This window comes from Myotis brandtii, unplaced genomic scaffold (genome assembly GCF_000412655.1).
Source record: "Myotis brandtii unplaced genomic scaffold, ASM41265v1 scaffold285, whole genome shotgun sequence".
Lineage (NCBI taxonomy): Eukaryota > Metazoa > Chordata > Mammalia > Chiroptera > Vespertilionidae > Myotis > Myotis brandtii.
In genome coordinates this window covers 645,588-661,346 of record NW_005360891.1, presented here as the reverse complement: position 1 = coordinate 661,346, position 15,759 = coordinate 645,588, and the positions used below count along the sequence as shown (strand labels likewise).

Genomic DNA, 15,759 nt, shown 5'->3' with positions numbered 1-15,759 from the left:
TGTGTATATATATATATATATATATATATATATATATACATACATAACTCTGTGAAGTTGAGCTATAATTAGGCCTTTTTTTGTGAGTTAGCTGCATCAGGAACAGATTAAGCCCAAAAAGTTTTAGACTTGGAAGAAAGTATTGTCCCATTATCTAATCTTAAACTCCTTACATAACACTGTGAAGTTGAGCTATAATTAGGCCAACTTTTGTGAGTTAGCTGCATCAGGAACAGATTAAGCCCAAAAAGTTTTAGACTTGGAAGAAAGTATTGTCCCATTATCTAATGACCTTAAACTCCTGAGAATGTTAAGGAATACATTCAAGTTCACAGAGTGGAGTCTGTACCAAAATTTACCAACTTCTAGTTCAGTGCTCTTCGAAATAAAGTGTATTCCTGGGGATCTTTACCTCTCTCTACTTTTCCAATATTAGTTTTTATTGTCACTTATCACTTAAACAGCTGCCCCATGTAAAAGTTTACTGGATTTTTGTTACATTGATAAGCTAGAAAAATTAGTATATGCTTTGAAATTCAACAGAAGTGCATAACAACAAAATCTGGAGGCACATGTTAGTTATGGAAACTCTATGTAGTACTTGTTATATTTTCCGTAGGAAAGAAGAATGTAATCCAAAGCAACAAGGTTGTTTACTTGTTAGATCAATAACATAATGTTTAAATTTGACCTTTTCAAACAAAAGTACACTTGGGTATTATGAAACTATTGCCTTTTCTGATAAGGGTTATTATACTTCTTTCACCTTAAGCTATTTTATAGCTACAAATTCCTCTTTGGGTATTCCAATAACAGTCAGTATTCCTAATATAATAAAAGGATAAATAAGTCTGTAAGAGAAGATACTTTTATTTTTTTCTATCCTATGCACATATAATAGACAAGGAATATATAGCTGATATATCACATGGTTAATTTTTAAGACATGTATCTGTTAAATGTTTGATATAGTTTTACTAGAAATAATTTTCTTTATAATATCTACTGTATTGAAACCTATATTAAATTCATCCCTTTTTAAAAATCAACAACCAAGCACTTATGTTATCAAGTAAACATGAGTCTGCAACGTATTGCTATGAAATGTTGGATATTCTTATTTCAGATAATACTCCTATTACCAATAATGTGCTTGAAATTGCCTTCCAAGTCATTTGTAGTCAAACAATAAGGGTCACAATGCTTCTGCTGCTGCTGCTACTGATAATAGTAATAGCAGCTACCATTTATATGACGCCTACGCTCTGCCAGACACTGTTCAAGGCTTTATGCATATTAACTGATTACATAACTAATATCATTGCTTTATTAACACGTCACTTTTAATCAAGCACAGTGTACTGGGACAATTTTTTTTCTTTACTCACCATATTTCATTATCAATGAATTTCAGCCTTTTCTAAAAATAAAATAAATCCATTGTAAATTTGCAAATTTGAAGATATTTAAGGCTGGAGTTCATAGTAAAATTATCATAGGTCTTAGAAGAAACAAACAAACAAAATAAAACAAAACAAAACTCTAAAGGTTAAGACTTGGCTCCACCATTTTCTAATATGATTTTGGGCTTTAACACTTTTTTTGAAAGGGCTACAGTTAGCTCATATTGAACCTCTGAGTGATTTAGACAATAAGCATTCTCCACTCCCCACAGAAACTCATAATTTCTTAATTTTAATATGTCATATCCTTCTTTTAATGTAATATACACTCATCTTTTCAAATCCTTTGGGAGAAACCCCCTGAATTCTGAGACTGTAATATCAGAGCCTAGCACAGCATCTGGTATAGAGTAAGTGCTCAGTAATATTTTTGTTGAACAAAATGGGATAGATGGACAAATGAACAAATAAATAAATGTGCCATAATAGATCTCAAGTGGGGGTTTTAATTTAAGAAATTATTTTAGTTTCAGCAAACAGCATTAGCAATTTGCCTGCCTCATCTATAACTTTGGGTAATTAAATAACTAAAGAAAAGGTCAGGCTAACTAATGATAAATGTATTGTCACATGAAGTTAAATCTTACTATCACGCCTTACAGAATCATTTCCCAAAATGTGGCCTGAGAAATAAGTAGTTCCAAAATAAATTGAAAGGGGTTATTTGCTTAAAGAAAATATTTCAGCTTAAATTTGTTCAATTCAGTGTTTACAAAGCATTTATTACCTTACAACTCTAAACTAAAGGAAAATCCAAAGTTAATATCTTTATCCTCTGAATAAACTTTCCTAAATTGCCTTTAGATATTTCTGGATATCTTTGAATTTGAATGAAAATATCTAGGGATTTAAATTTCATGATGACATTTTCAATTTCATGATGAAATTGTCTATAAAATAAATATAATATAATCCCAAGGCTTGTTGCCTCAGACCCCACTTTTCACATTGACGTGGAGGATCAATCATCTATAATGTGTTTGATGGCTTGTACCCGCTGTGCTTGACTGATGCTTTTGGAGGTCATTTTGTGCAATTACTGAATCATTATAAAAACAAATTACTTGTTAAATATATTTGTAACGTCAACAGAATTTACAAAACACTGAATTTTGTTTATTGTACACCAAATTAATCCGTTATCGTTTGTTATGTGCTTATCCTTAGGTGATATAACAAAACTGCCCTCACTAGAGGCTTATGTGAGTAAAACTATCAGATATATCATAAACAAATGAATACTAATTGGGACAATATTGGATCACCATGAAGTACTACCATTAAACAATGCAATTTCTGTACTCTACCCAATGTACTTTAAATGCAAGAAATTTATACAATTACAGGCTAAAAAGTGTACTCATGAATTTATTACATTATAATAATTTAAAATACTTGACAGAAACCACATTAACTAAAAGGAAAATGCTAAGCCAAAGTTAGTTGGCATAATAAAGATAGCAAATATTACAGACTTATGTATATTTGAAAAAGCAAAATGCAGCTATAAAAGCAGGTTGAACATTTTTAAATCAATCTATTATAATAAGCATAATATGCTAACCAGACCAGACATCCTTCCAGATGACCTTCTAGAGAAAGCCGGGGCTGCAAGGGAAGCCGGAGTCCAATGACCTTCTGGACAAAGCCGGGGCTGCAAGGGAAGCCAGAGTCCCGGGTGCCTGCTGGCGGCCAGAGGGAAGCCTGGGTCCCGGGTACCAGAGGGAAGCTGGTGCCAGCAGCCGGAAGAAGGAAGACCTACTCTTGCATGAATTTTGTGCATCGGGCCTCTAGTATGCAATATATTTTATGCTTATTTAGGAAAGATAATATAAATATTTTTCTCGAGGAGATCAATTTCTCACTCAATAAATAGTCAAGCTATTTAAAAAATTTTAAACATGTATTTCTCAATCCTATTAATTTCAACACTGTGGACTTTCCTCATTCTTTGAATCCCTTGGATTGCTCTGTTTTGGGAGCGCTCTTATACAACTTTGACTGACAATTACATGGTTTAAGTCCTACCCAGATATTAGTCCTGAGAGTCACGCTAGGATGAGAGAGATCGTGAATTTGAACAAGTTTCCTTTTCAGCTCAAGAGACAAGTCTGGAAGACTTTATAAAAAGCCACAATTAGTGAAAACTCAGGACATGTAAAAGAAAGGCTCTCCCATAATCTAATAGAATAAAAAAAAACCGCCGAAACCGGATTGGTTCAGTGGATAGAGCGTCGGCCTGCGAACTGAAAGGTCCCGGGTTCGATTCCGGTCAAGGGCATGTACCTTGGTTGCGGGCACATCCACAGTAGGAGATGTGCAGAAGGCAGCTGATCGATGTTTCTCTCTCATCGATGTTTCTAACTCTCTATCTCTCTCCCTTCCTCTCTGTAAAAAGTCAATAAAATATATTAAAAAAAAAGAATAAAAAAACCCTAAGCTGTCCCTTTGTGTAAAAATGTTCATGGAGTATAGAGTAAGGAAGACTACAAATATCTATATGGATTTGTTAAACTCCATTTGCTAAAAGAATTAATTCTGAAATCTTACAGTATGGACTCAGGGAAAATGTAAGCCCCTTAAAGACACACCTACATTCAGCAGAACACCAGAGTAATAGGTGACCAGCAAGTTGGTAGTCTTACACTGTGCTGAACGATGAGTGTTGGGTGGCAGATAGGTATAAGTAAGTTAAAGATCTAGGACCCTGCCACAGGGCTATCACCGTAAGAGAAAAGGAAAATGTGGATTGAAGAGTTTTAGCTAAACTGGAGATGGAAGACCCAGCAAAAATTGTCATGGAATAGAATCAGAGAGACAGAAAACGGACCTTGCTAAAAGAGCACAGCACAGGCTGCCTTGAGGACACCCGAAGGAAATGCAGGGTCCTCGGTTACAAAGAGGTGACCTCCCCACTGAAGTCAGCTGATATTAATAAGAACAAGGGTTTACATACGGACCAGTCAGTTTCATCCTGCCACCACTAGTGCTCAGCGGACATCACTTGTCTTAGATGAAGCTTTATTTAAAAAGGAAGAAGGCAGTGATCTGAACCTTAAATGTTTGAACATTTACCCCAAGGATGCTGAATTAACACAAAAGAGACTTTGTCCTAAAAGAGATTGGCTAATTTTATGTTTATTCTATCATCAGCAGGAATACGTGAGCCAAATTAAAATGTTGCTATATAGTGATTTTTTTTCCAGTTTTGCAGTTAAGTGCTACATTTTAAACTTACTACATGTTTCAGAAAATATTGTCCATATTGCAACTGGATATTTTATAGATTATTTCCCATTCACAGTAGATGCTCTATTTGAAGATACCAATCTAAATCACAATAATTTTACTAAAATATTTCTGGAACCTCACGAATTTCATATGATTGTAATATAAGGTTAATATAATTTGCCTTTCACTTTTTAAGGTATATCAATAAAAAGGTTTACATCTATATGGATTGAACACTCATTTAAGAAATAATATTTCTCAAACATTAAACAATCTTTAAGCATTAAAAATTTTATAAAGGAATAAAACATTGGCTGAAGACTACTTAGCAAAGTAGGCACTAAAGACCTTTTAAAAAAATAACAATCATGATATTTTTTCCTTTTGACTATTAGCTCTTGTCACTCTCCTATCAATGAAGATTGATTCAGTTCCTCAAAAAATACTAAAAATCTTGTAACAGATATCTATCTACTCCTTAATATTCTGATTTCCATGACTATTTCATAAGCATATACATTAACTTATTTTATACTTTTCTGCTATACATTTCTCAGAAATCCATTATCATCTGATTTTAAGCAATCCTCTTTATCAGAATCTGAATTTAATTTTTCCAAGTGTAACTTTTTCTAATGAATCATGTCCTTCATGGGTAGTCTCTGTTTTCATGCATAACATTAACTCATAACCAGAATAAAAAGGACTATAAAACAGACAGCATAAAGGAAATAACATTTCTAATATTCTACTTTATTTCTAAATCTCATTTTATATATATTTATCTATGTATGCATATATTACATATATGTATATCTATAAACTGTAAAACTATATTCCAGCTCTAAATATAGTCTCATGGCTTTTTAATTCTTAAGTATTAAAATGTATAGCAAGATAAAGTATTTTACTAGAAATTAGTTTGAGTAGAGTTAAGCAAATAAGTCACCAGCATTGTGTTTCTTATATAAAACCCTTAGCTCTTTTTGCCAGGTTATGTTGCAGTGGAATTTCTATTTCAGGAAAACTTGTAATTAAATGACACTTTGCCAGTTTACTGTCAAGCACACCCACAATTTATGAACAGAAGTGTGAGATGGAAGAAATAAATTATAAGGATTGGAATGAAGAAATAAGTCTAGTTAACTATGGAAGAATTTCATGCAATCATTATCATCATATAACTAGAGGCCCAGTGCACAAATTCGTGCATGGGTGGGGTCCCACCGGCCTGGCTGGCGATTGGGGCCGATCAGGGCCAATGGATGCTAGCCGGCTGGGGAAGGGACTGTGGGAGGGCCGGCTGCTGCAGGAGGTTGGCTGTGGGAGTGCACTGACCACCAGGGGGCAGCTCCCGCATTGAGCATCTGACCCCAGGTGGTCAGTGCATTGTCATAGCAACCAGTCAACCAGTTGTTTGGTTGACCAGTTGTAACGGTCACTTAGGCTTTTATATATATAGATGTGGTTAAAGGCCTTAAATTTTATATTGGCATGACTATAAAATATACACTTGCACCCCAGAAAATAATGCTATTAGTTTTTAATGGCTATTTTAGACCAATGTTTACTTAAACAGACAATTTGAGTACTAAATATGTTATTTTGATTATCTCTGATGGTTATACTATTTAAGACGATAAATCCCATTGACTAGACAGGTATATAAAGCAAGAAGTAAAAATAAGTTTCTTATTTTTAACCATAAACGGAAAGGAAAGGGAAGGGAAGGGAAGGGAAGGGAAGGGAAGGGAAGGGAAGAAAATCCAGGTAAAAGTAATTATTTTGAATTGAGAAAGATTTGAAGAAAATTGATGTAAATAATAATAATAATCAGAAGAAAATAAAACAAAGTACAGATTAGAAATTATTCTCAAACACTAAACACCAATGAAACTCACCTTCCTATTCTGTCAAAACACAGTAAATAAAAATAGCTTACTTCACAAACTTAAAATAATGCAGTTTGTCTATGTATGAAAAGGAGATTTTTTTGAGTTAAGGATTCAATAGAGTTTATGAATTTTCCCACAGCATGTACTCACTAAAAATTAAATAATAAATACTATAATATGAAAAAATACATATTCATACAGACTTCTTGAATTATGCTGGCAAAGCCCTGTTCACTGACTTTACCGGAAAAGCAGTCTATTTGCCCATGCCCAACGTTCCCATGACAGTGAACTACACCTACATTATCTGAACCCAAAGTTTTGATCTTCACTATTTACTTTTTCACCACCAACCTTGAAATCATAAACATGACACACTGACAGTTATCAAATTAGAGGAGGGGTTTTATAATTAGAATGGTGGAATATGACTTGCAATCTTTTATTAACAATCCTATATAATAAAGAGGTAATATGGAAATTGACCATAATGCCCTCACACAAGATGGCCGACCTCATGTGGGCACAAGATGGCCAGCAGGGGAGGGCAGTTGTGGGCAATCAGGCCAGCAGGAGAGGGCAGTTAGGGGCAACCAGGCAAGCATGGGAGGGCAGTTGCGGGGGGGGACCAGGCCTGCAGGGGAGGGCAGTTGGGGGACCAGGCCAGCAGGGGAGGGCAGTTGGGGGCGACCAGGCCAGCAGGGGAGGGCAGATGGGGGTGATCAGGCCAGCAAGGGAAGGCAGCTGGGGGAAACCAGGTTGGCAGGGGAGGGCAGTTGGGGGGACCGGGACAGCAGGGGAGGGCAATTGGGTGAAATCGGCTGGCAGGGGCACAGTTAGGCGTCGATCAGGCTGGTAGGGGACTGGTTAAGTGGTGATCAGGCTGGCAGGCAAAAGTGATTGGGGGCAATCAGGCAGGCAGGCAGGCAAGCAGTTGGGAGCCGGCAGTCCCGGATTGTGAGAGGGATGTACGACTACAGGTTTAGGCCCGATCCCACAGGGACATCCCCCAAGGGGTTCCAGATTGGAGAGGGTGCAGTCTGGGCTGAGGGACCCCCACCCCCAGTGCACGAATTTCATACACCGGGACTCTAGTGGATATATAAAGGTACAAAAAAACTGATGTCTAAACAAAATTAGAAAAAACATATATAATTAAAGAGGTTGCTTTAATGCTGTGCTCTGGGCTATAAGTGTGATTTTAAAAATTCACTTATACAAATGAAATTGCTTCTCATGTTTACTTTAGAAAATAAATCTTAGTTTAAATGAGTTCTAAGTTGAAAAGTGCTTTTTCTCTAGAAAATATGGGCTGCCTCATTTGTGATAGTGAGAAAGATAAAACCCAGTGTTTTCCCTTTTTAATTGTTTACTGAATTTAAATTTTATGTTTGATCATAATTTTAAATATGTTATACCTCATGGTTGAAAAGTGTGTTTCTCACCATTCCAAATGGTTGATTACCTCTTTCCACTGAAGTGTATTTATTCACTGCATGCCCAACTTTCACTATTAGAAATCTTAATACCTTTTGCTTTACACAACAACAGTATCTGGCTATTGTGAATATTTTAATTGATGGGGAAACTAAAGTTCAGACAACTCAAGCAGCAATTAGTAACTTCATAATTTAACCCTCATTTTCTGACTCCAAATCCTACTCTTTTTATTACTCTATGCTGAATCCCCAATAATCTTATTTACCTTTGTTCAGTAACTGTGTACATAAATTTGTCAAAACATTTCAAATGCAAAGTATGGGATCGGGCCTAAACTGGCAGTCGTACATCCCTCTCACAATCCGGGACTGTTGGCTCCCAACCGCTCGCCTGCCTGCCTGCCTGATTGCCCCCAGTCGCTTTGCCTGCCAGCCTGATCACCACTTAACCAGTCCCCTGCCAGCCTGATCGACGCCTAACTGTGCCCCTAAATTATTTTCATATAAATTATGTGCATCTAAAATGCCAAGGGCCTCTGTGTAACTGAGGGTAATGGCAGTGTATTTTCAATACAATTTGAAAATTTGGGCCATTAAATATGTTTTCTTACCAAAAATTACACAGGTGATACTAAAATTACTATAACTCCTTTGAGAACATATATAAAATATTTTATTCATAAATATAAAATGGTCCATATAATTATTAATGTATCTTTGGTACATTGAAAATAACTAGCTCCAAAATATTAACCTGCATAAGAAGAATCACATGAATAATATGGGAAAAACCTTTAAAAATCAAAATGAGGATCAACTATAAATTGATTTATTTAGAAGACTTAATCTATAATATAGAAATAGTAATATATTTAGACATTTGGAATCAATTATATAAAAAAATATCTACTGGCATTTAGGAACTCGTAGTAATGTACAGTTAATTTTCATTGCATTTTATAAGACCACAGATTAAATAGAAATGCTATAAGAAAACCTAAGCTCCAGTAAAATACTTAATATTGAAAATAATTGATAAATCAATACTAATTGCTGATTACAAATTTGATTTATTAAGAAACTGTTACATGGAGACTTGGTTGTGACTACTGTATAGTATGTTCCACAAATGTTCTACCTTGAATTGGTTTTAATTTGACTGCAATTTAGATACCACTGAAATTAAATGGTAGCATGGGAGGATCTAAAATGCATGATCACCACTTCATGCTGGGGCATGCATTTCAACATGTCAGAATTATTATTTTCATAGCTATTTAAGATAGTTTATTTGTTTATCAATCCAAATTTATTTTAGTTTAGTTTTAAGAATTACTTATCCAACTGAATTTATGTTGCGTAGGTAAAATATTATTTGGAGATAATACAATTAGAAAGTCAAGTCTGAATCAGGAAAGGCTTAAATGGACACAATACAAAGGTGTATTTTTATGTAATAAAACTTTTTTGATCTTATTACAAAATCATTGCTTTTTTCTGTTAGGCCACTTTATTTCCTCTATATTGGGTAGATATAGATTATATCCAAAATCACCTCATTTTAAGCTCCTTTCCCTGCCGGAAATAGAAATAATTCATACCCCATAAAACACTTCCTTACTATTTTACTACAGTCAATTCACTGATGTGCTATTTTTCAATGATGAAACAAGCGAGGCAATGCCAGAAAATAAAACTGAGTCCTGAAAGTACTATAAAACTCAATTTAAGATCAGCAAGTAGAATACTAAAAATAATAATTAAATACACAAATCTACTCACAGCTTTGCACTGCTGTCTTTTAATGCAAAATAACCCCATCTGCAGATACTAGTTTCATGAAACTATACAGCATAAAACAAATTAGGTACCATTTTATTTTTGAGAGAGAGATCTGGTTTTCTTGCAGCAAAAAAAAATACATTTATATTTAAATACAAAGTAAGTGTTATTTTATTTATATTAGGATAAAGAAGAGGAGCCATCTTATTTAAAGGTTCAGTGATCACATGAGTCAAAGATGACGAGTCTTGCATTTCTGTAGGGCCATCTGCCTTAACTCAGGGCAGTGGGGAATCAGAGCCATAAAAATGTGGTTGGAAAACTCAAGGGAATGGGTCAACCTAGAGAAAAAGAGGCTCCACAACAATTACTTCTTTTCAATAAAAAAAAGCCCTCTGATTTCTGAAGTGCACAGGCACTTTTGAAACTAAAATAGGAAACTCAAAGTATTGTTCACTATTAAAAGTGACATTAGGTTAAAAGGGTAAGATTCAAGTTACTATGATTTTAATGGTTATTTTTAATAAGATATAAAAATAAAATATCTATGAATATTTAATTTTTAATTTTAAAATATAGTGTTCTAAGGTGAGTAATATATTCTGAGAAATGTTAATAAAATGTATAGCATTAAGAGCACACTTGCATTCATGCTTCTATTTGAATTAACTACATTAGAAATAGAAATTACAGATTTTTTATAGTGAATTTTATGTAAAACCTCTACTTTCAAGTTACTTTCTCAGTGAATTTTATTACAGTGACAGCAAATGCACTATTATAAGGGTCAAGATACCATCACATTAATGTGTTGCTATTATTGTGAAAAACTTCATTGTTAGGACTCCAAAGAGAGGATGCTGGTCCTCAAATATAAATTGGTTGCTGAAATTTGTATTCCAGAAAATAATATGTGGTCTCATACTATTTTAGATATTAATTATAAGCTGGCTAAAGTCACCATATTAAGTTTTCAAAGCACTTAAGTCTGAAGACTATTAAACGGAAATCATTAAATAAAACAAACAGATAAATGGAAAAATGTAACTGTGGCAATGCTCACCATTCCCTGAACAGTAGCTGATACACTACTGAGAATGAAATGAATTATTTACATAATAGTCTGCGGATCAAGTGCACTAAGCCCATAGTATTACTAAACACTGTAGAAGCTACAGTTTCATTAGTACTCCATCTTCATAACAATCTTGTCCTAAACAAAGTGTTTTCAAGTGAATGCATCAAATATTATATCCTACTTATTCAAAAGTATGCCTCTTCATCTAAATGTTAGGTAATAAACCCCCCAAAAAGTTTAATTAAACTAGCAATAGCAGATACGCTGTATATGAAAAGGAGTTTCAATTCATGAAAAGACTACAACTGCGGGGGTTTTTGCAGTGCTGTGTGATGCAGCTTTAGGTAGAATGTCCAATTGCTGGAGCACTTCATGAAAGTAAAATATAACATCTGTCACATATGACCTTTAGAGGTCATAATATCCTTTATGCTAAACATTGTGCTATGAAAATCAACTTTTATACTGTAATTTAGTTATGATCATATCACTGCCATAGCAAGACAAAGTCCATTTTTGCTTATTCAAATTACCACTTGTTAATGCTAAAGATATTTTGCTTCTATCACAAAATGCAGCTGTGTATACCAAAAACATTCTACACATCAAAGGAGGCAGAAGTATTCATCAAATATACCTTGATACGGAGCACTAAATCCACGATATCTGTGATTGCTGTCTGTAACAAAATGCAGTCTGAGCCAGTTTTTGTTGCTGATAATTGGTGGCGGTATATTCATTCCAGATAACCTGAATTATGGAAGACAACAACAAAAACATTTAAAAAGCCTTGCAGCACTAAACAATTTTACTGAGTTGGGACCCTCCCAAATTTATATACATGTATACAATATCCATGACTCTGCATTAACTTCTTTATGAAAAATGAAACAGTTGTTTTAGGTATAGAAAAGTCAATCATAAAACAGTGAAATTCCAAACACCCATTGTTCCAATTATGTTGCATACATTTATAAATTCAACAGTAACCTACATATGATTTTTGATTCACCAAATTGACTGCATATGTAATAATAAATATAATGGAAACTGAGCTTAATGGTGCTGCTCATTGTGTTCCCTTGTTTGTATTGATATAGTATAGTTACAAAACAGAAAGACTTCAAAGCAGTAGATATACTTTTTCTACCTAATATATTCTCACTATTTCACATTTGGTGATAAATTTTACAATGTAATTTCATAGGATAGAACTATTTTAATGTAATTTCACAATACCATAATTTTTATTATTAAAATTCCCTATAATGCACCGAAGGTCTGCTCCAATTGACAGACAGAAAACATGGTATTTGGGGTATACAGTTAGGGTGTCCCAGAAATGCATATACACACTTTGAATAATTATAAAGGCAGTATTTTTTAAGATGCATTTCATTTTCAAAATTGAGCTATCAGCTGTTACAATATGTGTATACATTTTTGAGACACCCTGTATTTAGTCTCTACATAGCAAGTCATAAAGAAAACATTTCATAATCTCTTTAAAACAAGGTACTTAAAGCAAGATCTTGAAACTATGCCCTAGATATTTCTAGGTGTATGTTACAAAGCCAAGGTAAAATATTCTCAAAAGAAATACTATTACATAGTTAAGGGGAATTTTAGACTGAAGTGTTCTAATAACCAGTATGTGATGTATCTTTTCCATTCTGCAAAGCTTACACTTTTGTTTTGCTTCATCAGAAGGCAAATTGTGTGTGTGTGTGTGCGTGTGTGTGTGTGTGTGTGTGTGTGGTGATTACAACTCTTTTCCCTTACCTTATAATGAATGATCATGAGCTAAGTCATGGACATATGAAACCACCTTTATTGTATGATTTTACCCATGGGTAAAGAGGATGGGCTTGGAAACATACTATACAACCCAATTTTCTTGCATTCTAACATGAACAAGCTGGGTTTTATTCCAAACATTTCTCATTTATCTTCCTTCTTTGGAATGCATCTTTAACTTTTCTCTATCAATGCTCTATTTTCTATTTTATAGTGGTGTGTCTATTTATTGTTCAAGCTGGGTGGTTTTTCATATTTGAATTTAGTAAATATATGTAATTCACCTACAGAAGTTTAAAACTCAAAGTATAAAATTTCACTTCATTGCTTTCAGAAAATATCCAAGTTATGTTTACTTCTGTTTGCTTGTTGGTTGGTTCAGTTTAAATAGCAACACAGTTTTAAAAATTTTGATTTGATATAATTTTATTTTCAATAGAGTAGCACAGTTCATGAAAGATTTTGTTGTACAATGTTTCTCTTCAATTCCCTGATTTGATAAGCATAAATATCCATTCACAAAATTTTAAATTATTTTTGACAGGCTGTACACATTTCTAAATATAATGAGTACAGAGTTTGGAGAGAGGCCCTTAGAAGAGCCAATAAATGAGAAGGAACTCAACAAGGACATCAAGAAAAGTGAGATAAGAAATAAGATTGAAAGAACAATAAAAGTGATAAATGCCCATGTATCCCAGGGACATCAAAGATAATTTCACCAACAAAGTGTAGTTAAGACTAGTAATAGCTACTAAGGCACAATAGGTTGGAGCCTAAATTTACCTTCAGAAATTGACAAAGGAGGAACTGAAGATATTAGAACTGCAGTAGCTGGGGTATAACGTCCATGAGGTGGAACAGATAATGGCAGATTAACAGGGGTGGAATTAAGAAGGTATTCCTGATACCTTCAGTGCTTCAGCTCATGAAGCCAAATGGTGGATAAGCCAATACACTCAACTAGAAAGCAACTGTGCCACGGCACCCCTCTGCTGCAGACAAGAAAAGCATCTTCACTGGTTCTAAAGCAGTCATATGGACTTTCCAAATTGTAGTCACCTGCTACTTAAACACGATTTACACAATATGACTTTATGGTTTATGTAGAACTCTAGTAAATGAATCTACTTATCTTTGTAACATATTTTACATATTATCAGAGAAGATCTTTGAAATGGAAGATGGAAAATATATGTCACCTAGAAAGATTTAATTAAACTAATTATTTTAAAGAATCTTATATAATGAAAGCCTAATATGCTATGTGTCCGGTCATCCAGTCGTCCGTTGAACCAATCAAAGAGTAATATGCTAATGGTATACTAAGGCCACTCAACCTCTTGCTATGATGTGCACTGACCACCAGGGGACAGACAGTCAACTGATCGACCAATTACTATGACGTGCACTGACCACCAGGGGGAAAATGTCGACCAATTGCTATGACGTGCACTGACCACCAGGGGGAAAATACTAAATGCAGGAGCTACCCCCAGCCCACAGGCCCCAGGCCAGCCATGGTGGGTGCCGGTGGCCCCCCCAACCCAGATTGCCCCGCTGGTCGCCCCACAGAGGGAGGTAACAGGTGGCAATGGTGGGGGGAGGGGATGGCAAGCAGGTGGTGCCAGGGTAGCCAAGGCGGGTGCCAGTGGGGGCCCATTTGCCCCGCTGGTTGCCCCACAGATTGGCTCTGATCATTGGCTAGGCCTAGGGACCCTACCCATGTGTGAATTTCATGCACTGGGCCCCTAGTTAATTTATAAAATACTAAAAGAGGTATTTCTTAAATATAACTAATTGTTATCACTATGTCAAATCACTATGGTCATTTGAAGGCAAGCAGTTATGTGTGCATTCACATATAAAGTCAGTAAGAATCAACACTAGATAATGAAGAGATTAGGTATATTCAATGATTATTTATGGATCACTTAATATATGGCAAATGTTATGCTAAATAAGCATTAGAAATAGAGTAGTACCAAGACAGATCAATCCGTGATCTTACAAAGTGAAAATACAGAAGAAAAGATAAGTAAATGACTGATATAAATTCAGATGGTAGTAAATGATGTAATCTACACTAATAAAAGAGAAACATGGTAATTGGCGTACGACCGCTACCCTTTTCATTGGCTAATCAGTGAGTATATGCAAATTAACTGTCAGCCAAGATGGCGGCCGGCAGCCAGGCACTGAAGCGAGCACGAGGCTTGCTTGCTGCAGACTCCAACGTTCACCGCCTCACTTGCCGGCCTCTCATTTGCAAGTCTAAGCAACTATATACTATGTTGCAAATAAGAAGGTAAACAAACCCCCAGAAACCAGCCAGACTGAAAGCCAGCCGGACCGAAACATTGTATCCATCTTTTCAGCAGCGAGGCCTCAGAGCTAAAGCTGGCCCAGAATAAAAAAAAAAGAAAAGAAAACAAGGAGCGGTTGGAAGCTTTAGTCACTCGCCAGCCGGAAAACAGCCCTCAGCCCCTCACCCAGACTGGCCAGGCACCCCAGTGGGGACCCCCACCCTGATCCAGGACACCCTTCAGGGCAAACCAGCCAGCCCCTACCCATGCACCAGGCCTCTATCCTATATAGTAAAAGGGTAATATGCCTCCCAGCACCGGGATCAGCGGAGCAGCGAGGCTCCCGGCACCGGGATCAGCATGACAGGGGGCAGCGCCCAAACCCCCTGATCGCCCTGTGGCTCTGTGAGTGACAGGGGGCGGGGCCACAACCTCCCTATCCGCCCTACTCTGTTCGTGACAGGGGAAGGCACCCCAACCCCCTGATCAGCCCTCCTCTGTGCCTGATAGGGGGGAGCTCCCCAATCTCCTGACTGCCCTGCAGCTCTGTGTGTGACAGGGGGCAGCGCCCAAACCCCCTGATCGCCCTGTGGCTCTGTGAGTGACAGGGGGCGGGGCCACAACCTCCCTATCCGCCCTACTCTGTTCGTGACAGGGGAAGGCACCCCAACCCCCTGATCAGCCCTCCTCTGTGCCTGATAGGGGGGAGCTCCCCAATCTCCTGACTGCCCTGCGGCTCTGGGTGTGACAGGCTGCGGCGCCCCAACC

The 15,759-nt window shown here is 36.2% G+C and overlaps 1 protein-coding gene across 1 annotated transcript in view; it reads right to left on the bottom strand.

Annotated features, from left to right (window-relative positions):
- The window catches only part of CSMD3 (CUB and Sushi multiple domains 3), an 888,294-nt gene that overhangs the window by 596,492 nt on the left and 276,043 nt on the right, over nt 1-15,759 (bottom strand). Inside the window, exon 6 of the mRNA XM_005869050.2 lies at nt 11,526-11,638. Within this exon, the coding sequence (XP_005869112.1) occupies nt 11,526-11,638 (113 nt within the window). The remainder of the gene's footprint in view (nt 1-11,525; nt 11,639-15,759) is intronic.